Source organism: Polyodon spathula, unplaced genomic scaffold, assembly GCF_017654505.1.
Source record: "Polyodon spathula isolate WHYD16114869_AA unplaced genomic scaffold, ASM1765450v1 scaffolds_766, whole genome shotgun sequence".
NCBI classification, from domain to species: Eukaryota; Metazoa; Chordata; class Actinopteri; order Acipenseriformes; family Polyodontidae; genus Polyodon; species Polyodon spathula.
In genome coordinates this window covers 607,810-634,106 of record NW_024472254.1, presented here as the reverse complement: position 1 = coordinate 634,106, position 26,297 = coordinate 607,810, and the positions used below count along the sequence as shown (strand labels likewise).

At 43.9% G+C, this 26,297-nt stretch overlaps 2 protein-coding genes across 9 annotated transcripts in view; both read left to right on the top strand.

Moving 5' to 3' along the window:
- LOC121308731 (kinase suppressor of Ras 1-like) overlaps positions 1 to 15,162 on the top strand; it is a 36,005-nt gene extending 20,843 nt beyond the window's left edge. For 4 of the 7 annotated variants that reach the window (XM_041241302.1, XM_041241299.1, XM_041241303.1 and 1 more), the window contains 18 exons: positions 2,051 to 2,198; positions 2,704 to 3,124; positions 4,152 to 4,324; positions 4,838 to 4,901; positions 5,120 to 5,203; positions 5,504 to 5,565; positions 5,704 to 5,813; positions 6,093 to 6,261; positions 6,978 to 7,019; positions 7,553 to 7,610; positions 7,796 to 7,841; positions 8,298 to 8,704; positions 9,193 to 9,289; positions 9,383 to 9,516; positions 9,755 to 9,886; positions 10,619 to 10,754; positions 11,097 to 11,230; positions 15,089 to 15,162. In XM_041241302.1, the coding sequence (XP_041097236.1) occupies positions 2,051 to 2,198; positions 2,704 to 3,124; positions 4,152 to 4,324; positions 4,838 to 4,901; positions 5,120 to 5,203; positions 5,504 to 5,565; positions 5,704 to 5,813; positions 6,093 to 6,261; positions 6,978 to 7,019; positions 7,553 to 7,610; positions 7,796 to 7,841; positions 8,298 to 8,704; positions 9,193 to 9,289; positions 9,383 to 9,516; positions 9,755 to 9,886; positions 10,619 to 10,754; positions 11,097 to 11,230; positions 15,089 to 15,155 (2,484 nt within the window). In that variant the 3' untranslated portion in view covers positions 15,156 to 15,162. Of the gene's footprint in view, positions 1 to 2,050; positions 2,199 to 2,703; positions 3,202 to 4,151; positions 4,325 to 4,837; positions 4,902 to 5,119; positions 5,204 to 5,503; positions 5,566 to 5,703; positions 5,814 to 6,092; positions 6,262 to 6,977; positions 7,020 to 7,552; positions 7,611 to 7,795; positions 7,842 to 8,297; positions 8,705 to 9,192; positions 9,290 to 9,382; positions 9,517 to 9,754; positions 9,887 to 10,618; positions 10,755 to 11,096; positions 11,231 to 12,622; positions 14,313 to 15,088 lie in introns of those variants that run through there. The other 3 variants (XM_041241301.1, XM_041241300.1, XM_041241305.1) reach the window with 3 other exon arrangements.
- A 1,132-nt stretch (positions 15,163 to 16,294) lies between these two features.
- LOC121308732 (galectin-9-like) lies at positions 16,295 to 26,245 on the top strand. Of its 2 annotated transcripts, XM_041241306.1 has the most exons (11): positions 16,295 to 16,637; positions 20,685 to 20,773; positions 21,140 to 21,353; positions 21,515 to 21,634; positions 21,752 to 21,781; positions 22,937 to 22,966; positions 23,120 to 23,170; positions 23,962 to 23,994; positions 24,106 to 24,194; positions 24,625 to 24,787; positions 25,384 to 26,245. In XM_041241306.1, the coding sequence occupies exons 1-11, from the start codon at positions 16,602 to 16,604 to the stop codon at positions 25,528 to 25,530; spliced, it is 1,002 nt and encodes a 333-aa protein (XP_041097240.1). In that variant the 5' UTR covers positions 16,295 to 16,601; the 3' UTR covers positions 25,531 to 26,245. The 2 variants fall into 2 exon arrangements, with proteins under 2 accessions (XP_041097240.1, XP_041097241.1); XM_041241307.1 differs by lacking the exon at positions 23,120 to 23,170 and having other exon boundaries at positions 16,302 to 16,637.
- The last annotated feature ends 52 nt before the right edge of the window (positions 26,246 to 26,297 follow it).

Below are 26,297 nucleotides of genomic sequence, written 5' to 3'. Positions count from 1 at the left end.
CACACTGAGTTGAGGTCGCACGCTGCAGTACAGGTTTACAGTCATGCGGTTATACTGTAGAGCAATTGCTGCACTCCCACACTGTTTAAAATCTCAGTGGCTGTGTCTGGAAGTCTCGTGTGTACTGGAAAGCAGTGCGTGTTGAAAGCAGCAATCCTAGACCCGAACCCTAGAAGCCTTTACAGTCCATGCAGATTGTATCTGTCGCGTGTGTATTTGACATAGTAAAGCCTAACAGCATGGTGTGCTGATCTCAATGCGTATTGACAGGTACAGAAAACTGAGTCGTCATCTGCTCTGCCAGGCTGGGTAACTGGGTCACGTTTCTTTGTTGACAGCGCTCTCTCTGTCATACAGTATGAAAAGGGTGTAATGAAAGACAATGGCCTTCCAGCTAAAGCTGTCCCTTCAGAGATGGAGGCAGACACTAGCGCTGTCTGACCGCTTGCGAGTCCTGTGAGCCGGGCCGAGGGAGGGGAAAGAAAGCAGCATGTGATTGATGTTGCCCTGTCTCTTTTTTTCATAGAGCCAGGTGGGATCTAAATTGTGAACCATTGAACTCTGCAGTTTTATATGCGTGAGCTGTGCTGTCCCATTCATTCGTGCGTTTGTGTGTGTTTATAGTGCTAACAGGATCATTAAAAGTCCCCATAAGGAAGGAAAACCCAACCAAACCTACCTTAAGAGAACACAGGCCATGTAATGTTTAAATGTATTCTAACATAAAAAAAACCCTGCAATTCCCAACTTGTTGATCCCCACAAAACAGCACATCTGCACTACATGGGAAACCAAGCCCTTCTGAATGCTGTGAACAAACCTGTCTTTGTGTTGCAACCTTCTGGGTGATTACGTACAGTTTGGAAACGCCCAGACTCGCTGCAGGACACTACAAGGCCATCTCTCTCTCTCTTTCCCTCTCCCTCTCTCTCTCTCTCTCTCTAACGGAGAAGATAATGCGCTCGCTCAGCTTCTGCAATGTCGGAAGATTTCCAGTCTTTCGATGATGTCGTTTTCAGTATAGAAATGGGTTTCCTGTATGGAGATGTGTTGCACTGCCCTATCCAGAACTTCACACTTCTGACACTCTGCCTTCATCGGAGTGTAACACAGTCATAACATGCTTCACAGCAGGAGCGTATCTGTGTATTGCAGCATGGGAACGCCACTGTGTGTGTGTGTGTGTGTGTGTGTGTGTGCGTGCGTGTGTGTTACGCGCGCCACTCCCATCAGCTCTATGGCTTTGTACTATAAATCAGGCAGATTTCTGCAAAGGGCTTTCAGATGTATTTTTACAGTGTATAGTGTCATGACAGAAATGCTCTCTGCTGTCTACCAGCAGGCCTGCATTCGGAAGCCTGTGTTTACACTGGGAGCTCTTGTGTTTACACCAGCTGTGAGATCTCTGCAGGCTGCCTTCCTTTTCGAGGCAGGGGATTGTACACGGCTACCGGGCAGCAGGCTGTCGATTTGGTACAGCGAACAAGCTGCTGGAACAATGTTTTTGAGCCTCTTGATAGTTGTTGCAAAGGTTGGGATTTGCTGTGGCTTCTCCAGACTGACCAGGGTAACTAGATCAGTGTCATTCCTGCGGTGTCATTCCTGCGGTGTGTATACAGCCACAGGTCGTGGCTGTATACGAAGCAGGATTACAGTAGGAAGGAATCCCTCCATGATAATTTGCATTGCCCTGTGCTGTATATTTATGTGTTTTTTTTTTGCTAACTGACCCATTCGGAGTGTGGCCAGGTTTTTGACAAAGGTGCGGATCTTGCACAACAATGGAAAGCGATGCAGTGCGGGAAAGGGACACGGAGTTAAAGCATGCCCTTTTACTTCACTGCTCGGAGGAAGCTTTTGTACCTGTAACAGCAAAGCGCTTTATGATGTTGGGGAACAAAAGGATAGCAGTAAAAACGGGTTTGGGGCACAGTGTCGTAAAGGAGACGGTTCATCCTTTTTATCAGGCTGATGAATTAAAGTAAAAACTGGCAGCGTTTCCCTGTGTGTTTGACTCGCCCCTCCTCTCCTCTGCTTTGTGTTTTTGAAGGCAGTTTCAGGGGAGCTCTCCTTCGATGCTCTGCTGCAGATGTCCAGTTTGCAGGTCAGTGACGCCATGAGGCGATTCGGCTCCAGCTCTGAGGAGTGCTCCCGGCTCAACGCTGCCCTCTCTTGTCTGCAGAACGCATGTAAATCAGGTGAGCTGGAAAAGACCGCCTTCTCCAAAGCAGGGCAGGTTGAACTTCAGGGATAAGCTCACTGTGTTTTTAAACTGTTCAGTTTTAACAAGCTCAGAATGTTTTGCAACCTAGTCCATCGAGCCATCCAATAAGAGTGCTGCTTACTGAAAGACAATGGCTGCAGTGTGTGTGTGTGTGTGTGTGTGAGACCAAGTCTTTGAATTAATATTGAAAACATAAAAAGAGCCTTACAGGGTGCAATTGCTTCTTCTTAAACAGGCTAGCATGATTGTTGTTCTTGGCAGTGGTTAATACAGTTTAGTGGATCTCAAAGTGACCAGAGCATCACTGCCTGCCTGTGATACAGAGAGTCAAGTCAACAATACAATAATACTGTTGCATTGGATTTCCTTTTTCTGAGTCTGTATCTCTGTCCACGTGTCTGTCCGTTTGTCTGTCTGCGTGTCTGTACACCTCCCCTCACTATCCTGATTGAATAACGCACTTTTCCCTCACCTTACAGGAGAAGAGCTGCGAGAACACTCCTGCCAGTGGAGCTCTTCAGAAACGCAGAGACGAGAGAGCAGCGGGACCCCCCCGGAGCAGCTGTCCTGTCTGGGGGGGCCTGTCCGACCGCACAGCCCCTCCCCTCTCGCTCGCACCCCATGCAGCCAGCCCCGTTCAATCTCCGTGTCTGCCATCCCCACCTCGGACTGCCCGGCGCCCACGCACCCGGGGGTGTACCTCTACATGGACCCCTTCTCCCCCTGCACGCCCCCCCTCACCCCCCCCTGCAAGAGGAAGAGCAAGCTGAAGCCCCCGCGCACGCCGCCACCCCCCTCTCGCAAGGTGCTGCACCTGCTGCCCAGCTTCTCCACCCTGACCCGGAGCAAGTCCCACGAGTCCCAGCTGGGGAACCGCATCGAGGAGCTGCCCCAGAACAAGTATGCCACCTACTGCTTTCACCCCATGCCTCCCCACCGTGCCCACTACGAATAGAGAGAGCCGGTGTCCAGAGCCTGTATGTACAATGCAGTCCAGGCTGTATCAGCTACAACCAATTATAGGAAAGCTGTTTTCAATAATAAATAATATATATATATATATATATATATATATATATATATATATATATATATATATATATATATATATATATATATATATAACACAACATAATGCTCTGTTGTACTTTAACTCCTAACCACTTTTGACTTGAAGCCAGAACCTCACAGGGTCTATAGCATGCAGTCAGGCAGGCTTAGTCAAGTTTCGTTCGCAGAAGTGATGTCATGCATTAGATAGGGTGGTTTTTAAGAGTGTAATTCAGGGAACAGGAAGGGGGAGGAGAGAAGATTCCCGGACTGAAGAACCTTGTTTAGGAGTGGCTGTTGCAGGCAGTGTTCTTCCCCTGGAGTCTGGAGTCTGGCAAGCTGCAGTTTATCACCCCTAATTGCTGTTACAGTGGCCTGCAGCAATTTGTTTTGTCTGTGGGCTTGTTTCTGCGCCAGGAGGGCAGCGATGTCTCCTGTTTGTGGAGGCTCTTCTTTAGTTAGCTGTTTGTTCTTGAGAGACAGACTGAGACGCAGTGTTATCATTAGTAAGGGACTGGGCTTCTCATTCTGTGCGGTGCTACAGCTGGGAGTGGTCCGGATGTTTTGCTTGTTTTGTTTCTGACCCGTTCTGCACTTCATTTTATTCCAGTGTCTCTTCTAACACAGAACTATCAAAAAGAAAAGCTGAACAGTGCGATACCCATTACGACAACGGCTTGACTTTTTAACACGTTTTGGTTCTGTTATTTCTTGCAGGTTTTTAGAAAAGGCTTTGATAAATAAATTAAGTTTTAAGATTTTGTCTGGCTGACTCACTTTTGCTTCAGTGCAGCCTGTCCCTGTGGAAGCTGTCAGAGTAGATTTGCACAGCAGCTGCCCCTGCATGCTTGTATAATCCAGCGTCTCTCTCTTGCAGGAGTTGTAAGAACAAGCTGCTCCTTGGTGTGCAGATCAACGGGGGAGGTGCCTGTGAGGACCCTCCTGCCCGCTCTCCTGTGATCTCCTTGAGAGCGCAGTGCCACCCCGCCCCCTCTCCCGCTCCCACGGCCGGCACCCCCACACTCCTCGACGAGTACAGTGCACAGAAGAGTGGGTATTCACACCAAAACAGCTGAAATATATACAACACAGACACACGTATATACACTCAGACACTCACACACGCACACACACTCGCGCTCAGACACACATTGATAGAAAGGACATGGGGCAGGCATGCATTAGAAGTGTCTGTTTCAAAGAAATGTAAAACTTACAAGAAACTAAAGCGGGCAGACCTTTGGGCCTGTGTTTTAATCGGTACGCTGTTGAAGGCACCAGCTGACACGTTCTGATATTTCTGATTAACAGCTGCTTTCACAGACCCTGACTGGCATGAATCCTGGACCACCTGCTGTAATGTTAACTGAGGTGAGGTAGTCTGGGACTAGATCTGGTCAGGGTCTGTAAAAGCAGAAGTGAGTTGTGGACGGACACTTTCAACTCCCACAGTTTCGATGTCTTCTTGTGTATCTAAGTGTTTGCCGGTTTATTGGTTATGGTCAGGGAATAGCCAGGTTTGTTGTTGAATCTCTTGCCTTACTTCTCGCTCTTATTTCCTAGATAACATCCAGCGTGGGTCCCCACAAACAGCGAGACGGGATATCGGGTTAGCAGTCACGCACAGGTGAGCCTGTTTGTTTCCAAGTAGAACACTGTGTAATAGAATCACTGGTTAATGGAATCAGAGGATGCATGCCCTCTGCTGGTCAGCAGCTTTATTGAAATGCAGGTGTACAAGCGTGATTGCGTGAAGAGGTTTTCACATTAAAATGCAGCTGTTGAAGACGGGGGGGGGGTCCTGGAACTGTGCACTGAATTACCAGTCTGTTGTTTCTCTTGCAGGTTCTCTACCAAGTCATGGTTATCTCAGACATGCCAGGTGTGTCAGAAGAACATGATGTTCGGGGTGAAATGTAAACACTGCAGGTGAGGCTCGGAACCACACCCTGGGGTACTGGAGCAGGACATGCCCTAGTGGGGAGTGGATGAACCGCAGCTGCTTGTAAAATCAAACCTCTAGCTTAAACGAGCACACATACAGATTGAATCGATGGAAATGTTAATCTTTCAGAGAAATATAAAAACACCCATCTCCTGTCTGCCTGCCTGCTGCAAGCTTGTAGCTTTTTAAGTGTTGTTTTTAACATATTACACATTGTAAAAATAAACTCTTGACTGTTCTGTTTTAATAGTTTGCATGTTGCTATTTTTTTTTGCTTCTTCTAGATTAAAATGCCATAACAAATGTACAAAAGAAGCTCCTTCCTGCAGAATATCGTTTCTTCCAAGTAAGTTTTACTAAATTTGCGTTGTATTTTGAAGTAGATATTTAAATGGAGTTCTAGTTGTGAGAGTCGCAGCGTCCATTCTGATGAGCCCGGACTCTGAGGAGGGTACTAACCGCTCTGCTCCCTTTTGTCTTTCAGTCGAAAAAATCCGAAGAACGGAATCGGTGCCTTCGGATATCAATAACCCGGTGGACAGGCCCGCGGAGGCACCTCAGTTTGGGACGCTTCCGAAGGCGCTGACGAAGAAGGTAAGAGCATCAGTGAGGCTCCGAGCGGCAGCCTGCGCGCTCCCCCCTCCCGCTCCCGAACTGAACCAGGGGAGTAAACACTGGGAAACCAACTTGAGAGTGCGTAAGAGAAAAAAAAAAGTGTCCGATTTAAAGAAAGTTGAGCTGGAAATGCATTGAAGCACAGAGCACATAACAAATTACTGTTATTACAAATTGCTGGCTTGGAGATGAGTCATCGGAGCTCCCAGGTGCTCCAGTGTAATATCTGTTGTGTGTTCTTTATCTTTCCCTTTCCAGGATCATCCTCCAGCAGTAACCCAGCTGGACTCCAGCAGTAACCCGTCATCGACCACTTCCTCCACCCCCTCCTCTCCAGCCCCCTTCCAGCAGTCCAACCCCAACAGCGCCACCCCGCCCCCCAACCCCTCGCCCAAGGGTCACCGCGACAGCCGCTTCAACTTCCCCGGTAAGTGGAGCGGCTTTTGCACAACACAATACAGGACATACACAATACACACCACACAGTTCAGCACACATTGCACACCACATAATACGACCATGACAGCCGCTTCAGCACCCCCGGAAGTGGGTTTGCTTCTGCACAAACACAACACGCACACTTGCCACCATGACCGAACGGATTTGAGACCCCCTGCACGGGGGCAGCTGCCATGCTCTAGTCTTGTTTCCGCCCCTGAAGTGGCAGGAGTCTGCAGCACCACACCGTGGCGGCGCAGCGTCTGTGCCCCCTTTCAGATCTGTACTGGACCCGCAGGCTACAGTCACTGTGCAGAACGCTGTGCACTGAGTGTAAAGTTGTTCCCTTCTTGTGTGCATGCTGCATGCTCTGATGCAAGCGGGGAAGGGGCTGTCCTGGCTCATCATCATATGCATTTGTTTATTTTTTTAATGAGATGTATCCTTGCGTTTATTCATTACCAAGCCCTCTGTGTTGGCAAAGGAGACGCCGCACCTCCAGGGTTAGTAATGTTTTGTTTGTAGGTGTTGGCCCTGGCTGGTAATGTACGTTAATACATTGATACATTTTAGTTGTGTTTTTTTTTCTCCAGTGTAACAGCTAACCCATTTCTGATTTTATTTTGGGGATAGTGATTTGCTTACTACTACTTCTCTAACCTAATCTCTCTCTCTCCTCTGTGCCTGTGGTTCATTCTTTTAAAGCTGCCTGCTACTTTCATCACAGACAACAGTTTATCTTCCCAGGTGAGTCCTCCTTCCTTTGTGATCAGCTGGATTAGCACACCTGTCCGTCTCCTTGTGCGTTTTGCACAGAAATCGTCTCTGCTTACTAGATTTATTTCACCAATAACTTTCTTTCTTCTTTTAACCACCAAATCATAACATATAGAGCTGGAACAAAGATGCTATGATGTAGAGTGCTCGGTGTACTGGCACAGAGCAAGCCATTGGGAGTAAAAAAAAAAAAGCCCATATTATTAACTGTTGAGAAGTGAATGGTGTAATGCTGAAGCATGTACATTGAACCACAGTGACCTCCGGTGGCCAGACAGGCTCGCTACAGGTGATTTTTAGTCTGACCAGTAGGTGTCACTGCGGTACAGAGTAAGATGATTTCTTAGCAGCAGAAATTAGGGATCGTAGACTAGAGGCAAGGTCTGAATTGTATAATTTACTAGGAATTCCAGGACATCCCTGATTGTTGCACCGTCTATCGTTCAATGTCTCTTATCAAATTTTAATAACATTTCAATTTATTGTTATTTGTTATTTTTCAGATGTGCCCAGTTCACCTCTGCCAGTGATCATGCAACCTGTAAATCCAGAAGACACTGTGTAAGATTGTTAATATTCAGTATCTTCATATGTAACTAGAGTGAATTGTATCTCAACAGAAGTGGTGTTTATTACAAAAGACGCTGCTGTTGAAATGCTTGATTTCTGAAGTGTGGAACATGCTTTATCAATACCTATGATCAAACAAGCTGTGAAACATCCTGTCAAACCTCTGTCCCCCTTAGTGTGGTTCAGCCATCAGAGACTGAAATGGAGGAGCAGGAAGTGGGGGTAAGTTACATCGGGGGGGTGAGCCATGTTGGGAGCGGAATGCTGCAAGCTCAGAGGTAGAACCAAAAAAATAAAATCGTCACACTGAATATACTTCATGCTGTCAGATTCTGACCATCATGTGTAGAATGCCATGCTGTGTGCATTGAACTGAAGAGTCATGTTTTAGACACTTGCTGATTATGCTAAATTCACGCAATATAGGGGCTGAAAAACTTCGGTGGCTGACTTGCATTGAAGTTAAAGGTTTAGTGCGTTCTAGCCCAGATTCTATGTTTGTTACAACCATGCCCTGAATTACCTAATCGAATAACAATTACACCTCCGGTATTAATCTGCTATTAATATTATTGATAAAACCTGATGTGGAATGGAACTGGAGGACCAGAGTTCTGCCACTCTGGTTCAGTGAATGGACACGTTTTAATCTGCACCCTTCTCCTCCTCCCCTTGCAGAACGACTCGGAGGAGCTGGAGGAGGGCGAGTCGGAGGAGACGAAAGGGGAGTCGGAGGGGGAGTATGAAGCAGACGAGCTTGACGACCTCCCCAGCTCCCGGGGCCACTGGAAGGGGCCGATCTCGCGCAAGGCCAGCCAGACCAGTGTCTACCTTCAGGAGTGGGACATCCCCTTCGAGCAGCTGGAGCTGGGGGAGCTGATCGGCAAGGGCCGCTGGGGCAAGGTGCACAAGGGCCGCTGGCACGGGGAGGTGGCAATCCGGCTGCTGGAGATCGACGGCAACAACCAGGACCATCTGAAGCTCTTCAAGAAGGAGGTGATGAACTACCGGCAGACGCGCCACGAGAACGTGGTGCTGTTCATGGGAGCCTGCATGCACCCACCACACCTCGCCATCATCACCAGGTAGGCGCGCACCAGGGAGGGAGACAACACTCCTGCTGCACAGCAGTGACACCCGCTCCAGGTTTTACTGGGAGCTGCATTCGACACAGTGTGTAGGTAACAAGCTCACAAGCTGGTAAAACCAGGAATTAATCAAACTGCTATGGAGTGGGACTCTGATTTTATAAAATGGCTTTCTTATCTTAGTGGGTTTTAATAACTTTAAAATTGCTGCTTTTGCATTATTATGTGTATACTGTTATTCAAATCTGTTCTTTAAATGGTCTGACTGTGGCAGCTGTGTGTGTGACATGCTATACAAATGCATTGTGGTTTGTTCTTTTTTCTGCTGTGTGCTGTATAGTGCTTTGCAATACTTTTGTATAAAAAGCGCTATTTAAATGCAATAAACAAATAAATAAATAAATAAACACCCTCCACAAGTTATCATTTAGACTATCTTGTTGTTATAAAACATTTCTTTCTTTCTTTCTTTCTTTCCCTTTCAGCTTCTGTAAAGGACGGACGCTTTACTCTGTTGTGAGAGATGCCAAGAACACCCTTGATATCAACAAGATCCGCCAGATATCTCAGGAGATAGTGCAGGTATCCCTTTCTGCCTTTAGCATTGTGAGCACCATGTGCTACAGCTCGGGAGCTCTTCCAGTGCTTCCCTCACCCTGTGTCTGCTTTCCTTAGGGGATGGGCTACCTGCATGCGAAGGGCATCGTCCACAAGGATCTCAAGTCCAAGAATGTGTTCTACGACACAAACAAAGTGATCATCACGGATTTCGGACTCTTTGGAATATCTGGAGTTGTACAAGAAGGAAGGTAAGAGTACGTCAGGAACAGGGTTGGAAACAAGACTCCTATTGCCTAGCAGTTTCACCCATTCCAGGTGTCTTGTTAAATAGTGAAACCAGGAATGGGTCAAGCTGCTATGCGATGGGAGTCTTTCTTTCCATCCCTGCTGAGACTTCGGTTTGAGGGATTAAGCATTAACCTCTGGTGCTGCACGACGCTAAAAGTGGAGAGTTCTAAACCGCTGCCCCTTGCCGTCCTGGTGCAGGAGGGAGAACGAGCTGAAGCTGCCTCACGGCTGGATCTGCTACCTGGCCCCGGAGATCGTGCGTCAGATGGCTCCAGCGAAGGACGAGGACAGGCTTCCCTTTTCCAAAGCGGCTGACGTTTATGCGTTTGGGTAGGACCCTTCTTCCAGCTCGTCGAGGCCGGGCCCACGCCCCGAGCCCGGCACACTGAATCCCTCCTCTTGTGTGTTCTGGATAGAGGCCCTTTTCAGCATTAGGTTACAGATGGAGTCCTGTGTTCACATCAGCAGCTAGCACGGCAGGCAAAGTCAACACAAGCAGTGCTCTTATTGAATGGGAATAAATATCCCATCCTGTTGCTCTGAAAGAGCCAAAACCGAAAGCCCAGAAAAAAGCTTCAACCCTTTTTAGCTGGGAAATCCACCCTTCTTCCCCTGTCACTCTCTTATCTGGTCGCACAATAGAAATGTTCTAGGTGGTTTCCTGTCTAGTGAAAACCAAAAAAAAAAAAACCTGCCTTGTCTAGTTTAATTTCTCAGATATGCAACTGTTTATCGAATTGAAAAATGGGTGTTAAAGGATGCCAGTGTCCCTTTTTTATGTTGCTTTTAAATGATGAGATGACTTGTAATGTTTTGAAAACACTGATGGAGGCTGATTTGACTTTTTAACCTTGATGTTGGCCAAGTAAAAGCTAAATAATATTCTGAATCCTGAGGTTTGGATACGCTTTGCAAATATACCAGGTCAAACAAGTACGCATATGACTTTACAAAACGATGATCTGCAAAATGTTACGTTTTTTGCAAAAATGCAGAAATTCACCTATGTGGAAAGTCAGCCACTATCAGCACTTGCTTAATTCTTGCTCTCCCCTCCTTTAGGACGATTTGGTACGAGCTGCAGGCCCGTGATTGGCCCATCAAGAACCAGCCGGCCGAGTCCACGATATGGCAGGTGGGCAGCGGAGCGGTCATCAAGCAGGTCCTGGCACAGGTCAGCCTGGGCAAGGAGGTGACGGTAAGAGAGTCGGTAGCGGCACCAGCCTGGCACTTGAGCTCTTCCTGCTTTTGTTCTGCTCCTGGATTGCTAATGAGGGAAACAAACTGTTTGGGGCAGATTGTGTAACAGGAAAGGGAAGAAAGTATTGCATGTGTGGTTAAACCTGAGGTGGATTGCTGAGTGAATCGCATCTCTGTGACCTTTTGAATCGTGTGTGTGTGTGTGTGTGTGTGTGTGTGTCTGCATGTGCGGTGCTGAAGATGGAGCTAATATTAAAGAGTATTGGGAGATCAGTTTCACTCAGGTTTTTTGTGAAGTAGGTGTAATACACAGATGTCTCTGGTTCCTCGTTTCCGTCAGGAGATCTTGTCGGCGTGCTGGTCCTACGAGCCTCCTGATCGACCCACCTTCACCCAGCTCACAGATCTGCTGGAGAAACTGCCAAAACTCAACAGGAGGCTGTCCCACCCCGGCCACTTCTGGAAGTCTGCAGAGTACGTATCCTAGAGCGAAGGTTCGGGGCTGTTAACACAGATGGGTGATGTGCACCCCTGTCGGCGCTCCCCTGCGGCGTCCGCTGTCATGCCCCATTGCTGTAAACCCTAAACACTAACGCTGTGGCCCCGTGCATGAAGCTGGCGTCCCGCAGGAAAAAAAAACTAGAAACAAACGAGGAGACAGAAAAAAACTAAAGCAGACGAGTGGTGTTCCTCTTGTGTTGAACCGAATGCTTGTTATGTCAGTTTGAAACTGTGACGTACATGCATTCATGAGTCCAGATTAGAATTGCTTATTTTACTTCAGTGGTCCATTTGTACAATACACTGGTGTACTAAAAAAAAAAATAATCTAACTTTCAGAGGTATCCAGTTGTACTCTATTTTTGATAATTAATTTTTTTTAAATCGGTGTATGGATTATTTCATTTTCTCTTCATGAAATGTGAGAGCTGGGTTCATGAGTCACAGTGGTGTTCACGTCTCCCCATCACCCATGTGAAGCACACGCCCCTGTGTGTGTCTCGTACGCTCAGTTCAGTGTGGAGTGCTGAGCGTCCCCTCCAGTACCCTGTGATGGTCTGTTCACCGCTGGAGTCTGCTGTGCCATGAGGAACCCTCCTTCCCCAGTGCTGTGCACCTGCCCCTTTTTAACAGCACTGGACCTGAAACAGACTGCCGGCCAAGAGGCTTTACTGGACTGAAAACTGGGACTGCTCCGTGAAAACAAAAACCCCAAAACATACTGTACAAGCATGCACACACCCACAGACAGTAACGTACCAAATACAGCAGACTAAATAGGATTTTATAAAAGGGGTTTTGATTTGCATGGGTTTTGGCCTGAGATCGGCTGCATGTGTAAAACCGAACCCTGACATGATGTGATGGAATGGAATCTTGAAATGTATCTGTTTAAGGAATGCGGAGGACGGTTCCGTCTTTACATTATCAGGCTGACTCCAGTAGAACTGGCCTCGTGTATCATGTTTGTGTGCATTTGCTTTTCCGTATGGAGTTACTGTACTGCCAAAAATCCATATTTTTTCAAGCAGGCTGCAGTCTGGGTTTTAAAGTCCTGGAATTGCTTTATAATGCTGAGTTAAAGTGGGGAGAAAACCCCAAGCATATTGCTGTTAATTAATACGACCAAAGGCAGGGTGTGACTTTCCATGTACTGCACTGCTGGCTTTCATTGATGCGTCTTCTTGTGTGATCGCAGTCCAGTGACCCTCCCCTTCCCTGATCATTGTAATACAATCTCTGCGAAACTAACCTGCCACCTTGTTCCTTCTGTGCCTCTCTGTCGCTCGCTTTGATCTGCTGTTCTTTCGACTAACCTGCTTTCCTGTGTGTGTTTTTCTTTTTTTTTTCTTTTCTTCTTAATAGGTTGTAGCTGTTGGAGCAATAACCGCGGTTGCCTTGCATGCTTCCAAACAAAGTGTGTTCCTCCTAAAACTACAACAAGTCAACTGCTGCTGCTGCTGCTGCTGCTTCCATTAACAAAGCAAAAAATCAACCCATCTTCCAGCCGGAACTGTCGGACATGACAACGAATCGGCCAGCTTGATTAACCCCTTCCCGACTTCCTGCCCTGCTACATGCCTTGCCCTGGCTCTGATCTATCTGCAGAAAGCGTTCTCCTGTAAACCAGTGTAAGGGTAGCACTGGTAGCAGAAGCAGGAGCGGTGACACGGGACCGGTTTCTTTTGTTACAGCAGCGCTGCTTCTTTGCTATAAACTCCTGCAAAGTAATCTGTTCGTGTGAATTGAGTTTCGCAGTACTGCTGATGGAACTAACGCCACGGAGAGCTTTACATGACAGCCCATTGATTTGAAGATGAACGGAGGGAGATTTTGATGCTGTGTCTAAAGCGATGTGCACTGCCGGGCCCAGTTTCATTTCGGAGAGCACAGTTTATCTAAAAATCCTGTTCATATTCATTTTTAATACAGGGTCTCTGGGCTGTCCTTAACTCTTTCAGTGTGAAATCACGTTGGACCCTCACGGGACTCCTAGGGCCCAGTCTGAGGCCGTGTAGAAATATATTACATGACTTTTTTTTTGTCCTGTTCTCGTGTATGCTCAATAAAGGAGCTCCTTCAGAATCCAGGACTGAAAGGGTTAACACGTCTGCTCCCTGTTTAATTCCCCCTGTCCCTGTTTCCACAGATCCAGACATTGAAAGATAGCTCTTGCACTAGTGCAGCTTGGTCTACATTCGGCTATAAACCTTACATTCAATCCCATTCAAAAAATGATTTTTTAAAAATATCCCAACTTGTTTACTAGTTGTAAAAGCTCTTCTATAAACAAAGCAAAAAAAAAACCAAGGAGCAAGGTAGCAAGGAATATTTTTTAAATTTGACTTAAGATTTTAGTGTTTTTATTTAATTCCCCCACCCCAGCACAAACGGTAGCAAGGTTGTCTTCCGGTGAAAACGCTTGGCTTGGGAGTCCTGCTTGCGGATTGATTTACATTGTGAAAGCCCCGGTGTGCAAGGACAGAACGTGCAGGATGTGAAATATTATTGCCGAGCTCAACTAGGGAGTCTAAAGGTCGCGAGTGTGTGTTTGGAGGGTGAGGCAGTACGTGTCGCTTTGCTTAAAAAGATTCATTAGAATAAGAAGCTCCTGCTTGAATAGACTGTAGCTGTGCTTTATTGAGTCAGGGCTCTTCCCCCTGCCAGTGCATGTTAGAATGCTGTCTAGCACAAACCACTCTGTCTCGCCAGTGCCCTCCCATGCCCTCCCTGCAGCGACTAGCGGGCCAGATTAACAAGAAGTGCAGGAGCGCGTGCTACTTTGGAGCTACCCAGGGGCACTGAGGATTCCCCAGCTGTTCCTTCTAGCTGTGCGTTCGAATGTGACATTATGGTAGTTGCTGTTGCAACAGAAAACGACAAGAGATTTTTTATTTTTTTTAAACCCGTTTGGTTTAAGTCTTAAAACATGTATCATGAATGTGTATTTTATTTTCTATTTTTTACATAGCTAGGTTGTAGCATATTTTTTTTGGTACTGATAAAAGTTCTGAAAGACTACTGAACTCAGCTTGCTGTGTTTTCATTTTTTTAATTATTTTTTTAACAGAATTTTTTAAAGATTTAAATTATTAACCAGATAAATAAAAACAAATAGCATATTTTAAAGTGAAGTTTGCCACTAGAGGGGCAGGCTGAAATTGGTAGATTATTTATTATTATTATTATTATTATTATTATTATTATTATTATTATTATTATTATTATCTTTCCAAACTGTGATGAGTTTATTTGACCGGAATGTGGTCTAAGTAACCAGCCCAGGGGGTTGTGTTTAAATCTGTAAAAAAATAAAAAAATAAAAATAAAAATCAAGAAACAAAAACGTTTTGGCTTTTAAAATGTGCTGTTTTGACACAGTAGCGTGTGCTTGGATGTGGAGCAGTTCTTCATGTCCTCGTTGCAGAGATGTCTTCTCAAAGCGTGTAGATTCACTTGTGTTCCTGTTGCACACGACTCGGCATGTGTTTTAAGCAATGTTACAGTAACGGTAATTCAAGGGAGGAGAACAGAAGTGTGTGTTCAGTATTGTTCCTCTTTTCGATGTATAAATGTGAAATGTCCACTGTATGAATTAAACTAAACTTTTTTAAAAATGTTATTTTAGTATTTTTTGTTGTTGGAATGTGATGTAAAGATGTGTACAGTATATATAATAATAATAATAATAATAATAATAATAATAATAATAATAATAATAATAATAATAATAATAATATTTTCTATAAACTGTGGTTTGCCTTCCTGGAATTGCTATGAATTCATTTATATAAGACTAAGTATTGACAGTTTCGTTGTTCGTTTATGCAGCCGTTTGAGTGCACTGTTGATGAGGAACTCTACCAGACCCTCCCCAATAAAGACAATTGCTACATGACATTTAACACTTGTGTCCGCTGTGTGTTTCTGTTGATCATGTAGAGGTGTCAGGAATCCTTTTTAATTGTTCTCGCTGCTCTCTGTTAATCGTACACATCTGTTCACTATACCACAGTATAGTGACTCCTATTGCATAGCACTTTGATCCAGTCCAGGTTTTGCTATGAGCTTGATTTGCCCCAGTGTGTCTTATTAAACTTGCAGCAAAACCAGGAATGGAACAGACTGCTATGCAATTGGGAGTCATGCTATTTGTGAAGGTTCGCTCTGTGTCAGTCGCTGTGGAAAGCAGAAGTTGAGTGTGTCCTTCACATGTATTTGAAACTCGCAGGCGGAAGATATTTGGTCTCAAATGGGGAATAACGTCAAACAAAGTTCAAAGAACGCTATAACGTCCCAGTGTACGATTAGCAGCTGTTCTCTTATCAGCTCAATTTACAAGGTTAAACAAATAGGTGTATTGCAAGCTGTACAGTATTTCTTGAGAAATGAAACTCAAAACTTTCAACTGGACAGTTCTGGAGCTTTTCCAAGCTATTCCCTCTGCACCAGAAGAATATGCCACCCGTAGCAATTTGACCATTTACAGATGTAAAAATTTGCACCCTTGTTTAATCAATTTATTACCTGCTTTTTGCCTCAAGGTGGCAGAATGCACTACCTGCTTTTCCCTACAGTATAAACAAATCCTGTTGCGGTGCCACCCTTGTTTCATCTCCTCCACTCCATTGCAATGAAGGCTTGAGGTTTGCACAGTATGTTGGTCCCCGAGACGCTGTGTGTTCTCAATTTTCAGGCTGTTTTCAACAGTTTCTTATAGTGTGTGTGTGTGTGTGTGTGTGTGTGTGTGTGTGTGTGTGTGTGTGTGTGTGTTTTTTTTTTTTTTTTTTTTTTTTTGACAGGATTTCCGTTACATGAGAGAAGATGTTAAAACTTTAATGCTGATTTTGAACTCGGCTCTCGACAAAATTTGTCCAGGCTGAAAATTTGCGAGATTAAAAAAAAGAATAATATAAAATGGCTAACAATACAAAGTAAATGAATTGTTACGCCCACATATATCCTGATGCTGTTCCAATGATGACACCTCCCTCTGCAAAGCGCTTCATTCTAGAGAAAACCGTGCTGGAAATGTACAATTTCATTGTTCTCCTTAAATAAAATATTCCCTTCAACGTTGCAACAGAATCTAGCATGAATATGCGACACGCTGCAAAAGCTGGATAATGTTATTTAGTGTGATTTAACACCTGTAGTCCCGGGTACATTCAGAAATCAGCTGACTGGTTGAGAAACGAAACTTAAATATTTCCTGTGCAGCCTACCAGTAGAAGCGAGTGAGCGAGTCTCGACGCATCGCATTGCTACAGTGCCTCCTGGAACCCGATTCACCAGTTAGTTACTCTCTCTTCAGCAGCACAGTTATCGAAGGGACCGACGAATAATGGCACTGTATAATCAGCAACCGTTTTACAATCCGGTATGTAGCACTTCAAGGAAAAGTATGTGTGTGTGTGTGTGTGTGTAATATATATATACGAATGGCGTACGAATTGAGAGAGTTTGTGCTTCTACTGCAGCTTTATGTACATCGTGCTTATCTAGATATAACACATGCACATGGATTAGGGAGTGGTTAACATGTAGAAAACAGAAAGTACTGATTAGAGGAAAAACCTCAGAATGCAGTATGGTAACCAGCGGTGTACCACAGGGATCAGTATTAGGTCCTCTGCTATTCCTAATCTACATTAATGGAGATTAGACAAAGGGGCATTCAGAACAGAAAATAGGAAACACTTTTTTACACAGAGAATCCTGAGGGTATGGAATCAACTCCCCAGTAATGTTGTTGAAGTTGACACCCTGGGATCCTTCAAGAAGCTGCTTGATGAGATTGTGGGATCAATAAGCTACTAACAACCAAACGAGAGAGATGGGCCGAATGGCCTCCTCTCGTCTGTAAACTTTCTTATGTTCTTATTTAAGAACATAAGAACATAAGAAAGTTTACAAACGAGAGGAGGCCATTCGGCCCGTCTTGCTCGTTTGGTTGTTAGTAGCTTATTGATCCCAAAATCTCATCAAGCAGCTTCTTGAAGGATCCCAGGGTGTCAGCTTCAACAACATTACTGGGGAGTTGATTCCAGACCCTCACAATTCTCTGTGTAAAAAAGTGTCTCCTATTTTCTGTTCTGAATGCCCCTTTTTCTAAACTCCATTTGTGACCCCTGGTCCTTGTTTCTTTTTTCAGGCTGAAAAAGTCCCTTGGGGCGACACTGTCAATACCTTTTAGAATTTTGAATGCTTGAATTAGGTCGCCACGTAGTCTTCTTTGTTCAAGACTGAACAGATTCAATTCCTTTAGCCTGTCTGCATATGACATGCCTTTTAAGCCCGGAATAATTCTGGTCGCTCTTCTTTGCACTCTTTCTAGAGCAGCAATATCTTTTTTATAGCGAGGTGACCAGAACTGAACACAATATTCAAGATGAGGTCTTACTAGTGCATTGTACAGTTTTAACATTACTTCCCTTGATTTAAATTCAACACTTTTCACAATGTATCCGAGCATCTTGTTAGCCTTTTTTATAGCTTCCCCACATTGTCTAGATGAAGACATTTCTGAGTCAACAAAAACTCCTAGGTCTTTTTCATAGATTCCTTCTCCAATTTCAATATCTCCCATATGATATTTATAATGTACATTTTTATTTCCTGCGTGCAGTGCCTTACACTTTTCTCTATTAAATGTCATTTGCCAGGGGATTTGTTTATTTTAAGAGCTCCTAGTCCCTTTAACACTTCTGCTTCAGTTATGCTAAAGTTATTTAAAACTGGATAGGAACTGGATGACATGTGGGGCATGTTGTCAGTATCTTCCTTTGTAAAAACTTGTGAAAAGTAATCATTTAACATATTTGCTATTTTTTTTTCTTCCTCTACGATTTTGCCATTTGTATCTCTTAAACATTTAATCTCCTCTTTGAATGTTCTCTTGCTGTTGTAATATTGGAAAAACATTTTGGAATTGGTTTTAGCTCCCTTAGCAATGTTCATTTCTATTTCTCTCTTGGCCTTTCTAACTTCCTTTTTGACTTGCGTTTGCAGTTCTGTGTACTCTTTCTGCGTACTTTCTTTTTGGTCCTTTTTTAATGCTCTGTAAAGTGCCTTTTTTCGCTGAATATTTTTTTTAATTGATCTATTAAACCATTTTGGCAATTTAGTTTTACATTTAGATTTGTCTACTTTAGGGATATAATTGTTTTGTGCCTCTAGTACTACATTTTTGAAGAACAACCATCCTTCTTCTGTGGGTGTTTTCTCTATTTTACTCCAATCTACTTCTGTTAGTCTCTGTTTCATACCTTCATAGTTTGCTTTTCTAAAATTGTAAACCTTAGCTTTAGTCATTTCTTTTGGGGATTTAAAAAACACTTCAAATGAGACCATGTTGTGGTCTGAGTTGGCCAGTGGTTCTCTGACCTCTGTTTTAGTTATTCTATCTTCGTTATTTGAAAAGACTAAATCAAGGCATGCCTCCCCTCTAGTGGGTGCCTTCACAAATTGTGTTAGGAAGCAGTCATTTGTCATTTCCACCATTTCTATTTCATCCTTCGCGCTACCCACCGGGTTTTCCCATTTTATTTGGGGGAAGTTGAAATCCCCCATTAGTATGGCTTCTCCTTTGCTACACACATTTCTAATGTCATTGTATAACAGATTATTGTGCTCACCGTCTGAATCTGGCGGTCTATAGCATGCTCCTATTATTATGAATTTTGAATTTTTGTCTGTTATTCTGACCCATATTGATTCGGTTTTATTTTCTTTGTCCAGGTTTAACACCTGGGCTTCAAGACTGTTTCTTATGTATAGCGCTACCCCTCCTCCTCTTCTGTCCTGCCTGTCTTTCCTATACAGTGTATATCAACAAATATCAACAAGACCGAAGTGATTTAATAAATCACTTCGGTCTTGTTGATATTTATTATCATTATTATTATTATTGTTATGATAGTAATAATAATCTTACACACTTGTATTTGTCGTGACCGACACAGTAAACCCTTACTGTGGTTACCTTCCCATTCTGCGTATGTTTTTTTCTGTTAACAGTGAAAAGCAGCAGGCGCCGTCAGAAGCTGTAACTGTAGAGCAGTAAAGTGAAGGAGTGCAGTACACAGTACACTTCCTCATTACAGCCCCAAGTATTTCTATGTGTTCTTGCTTTCACATTTTTTAAATGGTCAGTTTGAGAAATAAACTTTGTTTTCCCTGCAACAGCTGACTGCGTTTAGTACAAAAGTCCCGCTGCGTGCTGTTTTACAGAATGGTAACAGTGCTGTTATAGATTACCATCAGCTCATCATCTAACTCTGCAATCCTGTGCAATTAAATCAAATTCCTGACGGTAAACGAAAGATGACGTTGGTAATTGCGAAAGTAACTTTGTTTTTCAGCTTGGGACGGTAACCTTTTTCACATCCTTGTTTGTTTAATTCTTGCGCTTCTTTTTTATTAGATTTTTTTTAGCTGCATTACAGCCCTGTATTAATTATTTTCTTTATTTTAAATTTCCAGGGCATTTCGTTAAGCCTTGCGCGTATTTGTATTTGTTGCGGTACTTGTTGTTAACGTCCTTCTCGCACTTCAGTTCATTAAAACATGTGATGTGCGTTTTTCGTTTTTATGCAGACCGACGTCATGTCGCGTTTGTAAATATCGGCCCTTGCTTTTAAAGGGAGATGCGGCATTTTTGTGCCTAATCCCTTAAAAAAAAAAAAAAAAAAACAGCTGTCCAAAATGTAGTTTTTTTTTTGTTTGTTTGTTTTTTGCATTTGTAACCATTTTAGTCGCAGTCTGGAGCCCTGCATCATAATTTCTCATTTCTGTGTGATTCAGCGATACACACAGATTGATACATTACGATGGTGCGATGGTGAGGGAAAAAAACACTGGCCTAATCCATATTTTGTGTTCTAATGGCAGCTTCATGTTCTTTAATTCTCTGTTTTAATGTTATTTTTGTACTCCCCAGGTAATATTTTCCACATGGATTATATATATATATATATATATATATATATATATATATATATATATATATATATATATATATATATAACCAGAATTAAATCTGAAATTCAGATTGAAACGCGTGAAGGATGGCAATACAATACTTGCACGCAGTCGTTCTCACTTGAAAAGAATGGATTTGCTGTGGTTTTTAATACGCTAAATGCAAATCAATGATTTATGAAATGTGAATTATCGTAAAAGTATCTCTTCTAAAATTGGTATTTGGATCAGGGCACTGCTGAAATCCATCAGAACCCTATTAATACACAGTTTAAAACTTGCACAAATCTCAGCGTCCCCTGATATCGCGAGACAGCCGGGACGCTGGCCTACAATACCGAGGACAGTGGAGGACAGGTGTGTGCTGCCTGCGTGGGGACACTCAAAGCTTGAACCGTGACTGTTTGCCAGTTCAGCTAACCCAGTCCTTGGTTGTTTTCCACAGAGCATCCCCTTCACTAGCTTAATCCCGGGAGGTCTTCAGGAAGGGAAGATGATCACGATCACCGGGAGGGTCCTGCCAGGGTCAGAGGGGTACAGGACTGTCTTTCTACCATCTTCTTTTAATTTCAATTTAGATCCCCCCCCCCTTACAGCTGCTCAGGAGAACTGAAGGTTCAGTGGGCGTCCTCCGATCCCATGACCTTCCTCTCTTACACCCTGGGACTCCAGAGTGGATGTCAGTGAGCTGCCAGCCACTGGAGAACCGAGGCCAGCCCTGCAGGTGTCCGCTCTGAGCTGACCAGGCGCATGGCCGGTAGGGTCCGCTGTAGGTCCATTTGATGGAGTTCCTTCCCGCTTTGCCTCCCTAACCCACGGGAGCTCCAAGACCAATTCGACACTCCCTCCAGAATGAGTACCAGCACACCTCTAATTCACAGCACTGTGATCTCTGCACAGGTTCGTGGTGAATCTGCAGTGTGGCTCCCATCAGAGCCCTAGACCTGACATCGCTCTTCACTTCAACCCACGCTACGAGGGAGCCCAGCAGTACGTGGTGTGCAATACCTTGCAGAACCAGAACTGGGGCTCGGAGGAGAGGAAATACGAGATGCCCCTGCAGAGAGGAACCAGCTTCACGCTCATGATCTTGGTCAACCCCAATTCCTACAAGGTGAGACGGTCACTGCAGCTGTCTGGACACCGCTATAGTGGAGGTTAATTGAAATGTCTTAATAAATGACTTGCATCTGCCGTGCTCTTCCCTGTCATAATGTTGTTATTATTATTATTATTATTATTGGAAATATTGTGGTGTTTTCTCTCGTTTTTAAGGTGGCAGTGAATGGGAATCACTTCCTGGAGTTTGCCCACAGGATCCCCATATTCAGGGTGAACACCATTGTGGTGGAGGGGGGTGTGGAGGTGACATCCATCATCTTCCAAAACCCCACGGTGAGTTCAGGCAGGGGAGCACGGAGCTCATTGGACACCAGTAACGTCTGAACCGTTTACTCCACTGTTTTGGGAATACAATCCTCTTGATAGTAGCTTTTGTTTCTTCCCTTTCAGCCTCAGTTTGTAGCTGCACAAACTTTTCACGTGAGTATTTTGTACAGAAACTGCAAAAAAAAAAAAAAAAAAAAAAGTCTATCTGCCATGTGATGGAAGTTTTATCTCTCAACTTCCTGCAGGGCAGAGATTCATCAAGGCAACAAGTTTGAGCAATTAAGTTTAATAGTTAAAGTTTGCAAACTGAGAACAATCTCAACACACGCAGGTGTTAGGAAACCGAGCAAAGTTCTGAGCTCTGCAGAGCTTGTATGCATAATATATACCTTGTAACCTATAGTTATTGCAAGCCAATCACAGAAGCTTAATTCAATATTAGCAGATAGCAACAATTCGGAAGATTAAGGTGAGACCAAGCATAACAGCTTATTCTAATTACAAACCCCCCCTGAAACAAAAGAGGGTTAGTGATATTTCTTATGAAGAGTCACGGATGCAGTTTGCGGTTGCCAATGGTTTCAGCCCATAGTCAGTATCTTTCCCACTGGCGTATGAGCCACCTGCTTTTCAGCAGTCGAGAAAAAGTCATAACAGCATTAACAAACTGGAGCATAAACAAATACAAATATCAAATAAAAGCATAATCAAATACAAATATAATGAAAGCATAAACAAATACAAATATCATATAAGCATAATCAAATACAACTACTATATTGTTACTTATCGTGGTTCTAGCAAGCAGTTCTGATACTGTGACCATCTGTTGTCTTGTCACGTAGGCTTCTTGCGGTTACAAAAAGAGAAGAAAAACATGACTATATTTGGGCATTCCTGTCCTAGCTTAGAAATAACAGGATGCAGGCAAAAAGTGAGAGTAAGAGATATGTCTAGACTTATTTTGAACAAACTTTTAAAAAATATAAGCTTCAGACTCCTTATTACATTAATATAATCTGTTTTTAAGCAAACCCATGTACAGACAGCTCAAAGGTTAATACATAAATTGCATTAGATGTAATTTTCCCACCACAGCTAACCAATGATTTCAGTTTTAATATCCAGCCAATGAAGCTCATCCCAGCGAAACAAGGTCAGACCCACAGGGAGTGGCAGAGAGGAGTACAGGGAGGGGGGCTCGTCAATCCACTGCCCTCACTGGACACCAGTAACGTCTGAACCGTTTACTCAGCTGGTTTGGGAATACAGTCCTCTTGACAATAACTTTTGTTTCTCATCTTTCAGCCTCAGTTTGCAGCAGCGCCGGCCTTTCCCGTGAGTATTTTGTTCATATTTTAGTTTTTAGATTTTAGTTTCACATCCAGCCAATCAAGCGATGCCTTGATCCAAGAACCCGCCAGTGATCAGCCAATGGGTTTATTGAAATTAAGAGGGCGGGTTCAATGAACTGCTACATCTTGTTCGCAGGCCCGTGGTCGTGGCGGCAGCAGAAACCGTAACCGAGCCAAGGCTAAACAATTAAGTACAATTACATTACTTCATGCTCCTCACCTGAGCAACGGTTTCTAATGCTGTGATGAACAGGGAAGCGGGTGGATATGGAAGGAGCACAGTACCAGAGTTTGAAATCTTTCCTGCATGGCTACATGGAAGTTGGCAGAAATCTAGTGGTGCTAATGGTGGTGGTGGTGGTACTGTTGTCACATAGTGCCGTGGCTGGGTATTGAAATCCTTGCTGTGATTCTTGTGAGGGGAACAGAGATGCTTCTTCCAAAGGGAAAGTCCAGTGCGAATTTCTGTTGCATGGGCTAGCAGCTGTCTTGAACCCATGTACTTGCTGTACTGATCCGAGCTGTGCAGTGAAGTACCCTGCCACTCTTGGTAACAGTACTAGGCTGCAGTGTTGAATTGAAACAGGCACGCTCTTAACAAACCCATCACAAGTATTCTTATACGTTTTCTTTTCTTGTTTAGGCTTTTGGAATGGGTAGTGGTTTTTTTGTTTTTTTTAGTTCCTTGATTGTTGTGCTGATTTAATGTTCATGTCATTTGAAATGGATATAAACTCTTTTTTGGGGAATGGAAGCTGGTTAAAGTGGTAGTGATGAAGATGAGGAAATCGACTCCAAGGGAACCCTGCTGTGTTAATGGGGATTCTGACTGCTGTGTTGAGATGGAGCTTTGCAGCTGCTCGGATGCTTTTTGAGATGCTGTCACTGACTGTGGTTCAGTTGCTATCTCGCTTGGATGTTAACATTTCCATATTCATAAAGCCAATGTTTCACAAAGTTCCTCTTTGTGTTTTACAGCCAGTACCTGCTTATCCAGCGCCACAGTCCTATGTAAGCAAATCATTAACTCATTTTAATACAAGTAGCAATGAGGCCGTCACCATGACGATGCCTTACCCTTGAGCTCAGTCACAGTTATGGTTGTTTGTTGCTGTCTTGCAGACTGTGCCCTACAAAAGCTTCATCAACGGGGGCCTCTACCCATCAAGAACATTTACCATCCAGGGATACATTCATCCCACTGCAACAAGGTCAGATACACAGGGAGTGGCAGAAAGGAGTACAGCAAGGGGGGGGTCGTCAATCCACTGCCAACACTGCCCCCTGCTGGCTGGCTTCAATAGGATTAGTTTCTATAACCTCCATGCTTGAGTTTCTTAACAGTACCCAAGGTAGGTTTTTTTAGCTGGGGGGGGGGCACCAGCTTCTCCACCCAAACAGAACCAAATTGTCTAAACACAGAAAGAAGGAAGATGGCACATTGAAGGTTTCAGTTCACCAGTTAGGGTTTGCATGGTCCCGCATTGATGAGTAGAATTTAAGGACCTGCAGGATGGTAAGAGTGGGTTTAAATACAGAAGCGGTCTATGAGTTCTTATTGTATTTATTTCATTGATGCTGCTTGCGCTCATACAGACTGGCTGACGATATCGAAAGCCCTCTTGTTTTTTCCCCCTCAAGATTCCATGTTAATTTCAAGTACAACTCTGGGATTGCGTTCCACTTGAACCCGCGTCTGGACGAGGGCACTGTGGTGCGGAACAGCTTGCTGGGGGAGCAGTGGGGGCCAGAGGAGAGGAAGCTGCCTGCTGGGATGCCCTTTGCCCGAGGCCAGGCCTTTATGGTACTTTCTGCTTTGTATTTGTACCAGGGGGGTGTGCCCAGTGATGGGTGGGCAGAAGCCTGGAAGAACTCTCCTCAGAGTTCTGGAACTAGAACCGTGTGACAGAATCCATGGAGTCCATAGGGGTCTGCTCTATTGATCTATTTATGAAACAGGGTGCTTAGTGTGGCAGCGTTTTGAAAATGCAGAGTCTCCCAGTGCATGTTTTAATTCAGTTGTCTGTCAGAGTCTGGAAAAAGCCAGCGTGGACTTTCCTGTATTAATGAGGTCAATAACTAAGGTACTTGGGTCCACCGCTGTTTAAGATGAGTTGGTCAGAGCTCTCATTGTTTCAAACTTGTATCATTAACAGGCATTTTCTTTTCCAGTACGGTTTATCTAAGAAAAAGGTCCCTTAGAATATGATTTTTTTTTCTATTGTGGGAAAAATACGTTTTTGAAGTAGACAGAGGGAATTTTCCTGCCTGATCTGTAAAATGTAATATATTTAACAGCTTGATCAGCAAAATTTCAGCACATTGCTAAAAGCCATGGCGTCTTTAACGAGCGACACTAAAGCAGCTCCCACGTCTGTACTTGTCTTCCCTCTTCCTCAGATGGCGATCGTGTGCGAGTCTCATCGCTACAGCGTGTCCGTGAACGGAAAGCACTGTTTTGACTTCAATCACCGTGTGTCTCAGCTGCAGCAGATCGACGTCCTGGAAATATCTGGGGATGTGACCCTCACTGCCGTGCAGGTGTGACACACGCAGGGAACAACAAGAAGTGGCACACAAAAGTGCAGCGTTTATTAAAAAAAAAAGAAAAAAAAGAAAATAGCATTCTAGTCTTTCATCCTTCATAATATTTAGACAGCTGCTCTGCTTTTCTAAAATCAGCACTAAGTTCCCTCTGATTTGATAGGGGGCTGGTGCTCGGATACAAATTTGATACAAGTGTGTTAAATTAAAATGTATTCGCTCTGCAAACAGCGAACACAGTCAGAGCTGTCTGTAAATACATCCCTGTCAGTCACTGTGTGCACAATCGTACCATGTTAACTTTCCTATCTGCGGATCTATTTTGTAATGTTTTTTTTAAAGTTTTTTTTAAGTAACTTCTCAACTCCATAGATTTCACACAAACTGTTTTCAAATTTCAAAAAAATGTAATACCTTTACAAAAAAATGCAAGACACTGTGAGCGAAGGGGATAAAGTACAAATCTGGTTTTGTTTGAGTTCATTGAAAGGATGAACGCCCCAATTCCAATACCTGTCCATTCCTTGTGGGTGTTATTTGTGCCTTAAACTCGTTTGCATTTTGTTTGTATCATTTTGTGCCGTGATGCTTTCATTTATCCATTGTCTTGCACAAAGACAGCAAGGTGCTTAATCTGGGTGAATGCAAGGAGCAGATCATCCTGTCAGAAGGAATCCCTGGAATGTGAATGAATGTGAATAAATCCACTTCTACCTAAGAGACGTGTTAAGTTTTGTATTTTTATTCTCTGTGTGGGTTGGGTTCAAAGA

Excerpts from the sequence above, each read along its gene's own strand:
- LOC121308732 (XM_041241306.1), top strand. The coding sequence starts at position 16,602 with ATGGCACTGTATAATCAGCAACCGTTTTACAATCCG. Across the intron at positions 22,967-23,119 it reads CAGCAGCGCCGGCCTTTCCC|GCCCGTGGTCGTGGCGGCAG; the intron begins GTGAGTATTTTG and ends TCTTGTTCGCAG. Across the intron at positions 23,171-23,961 it reads ACCGAGCCAAGGCTAAACAA|CCAGTACCTGCTTATCCAGC; the intron begins TTAAGTACAATT and ends TGTGTTTTACAG.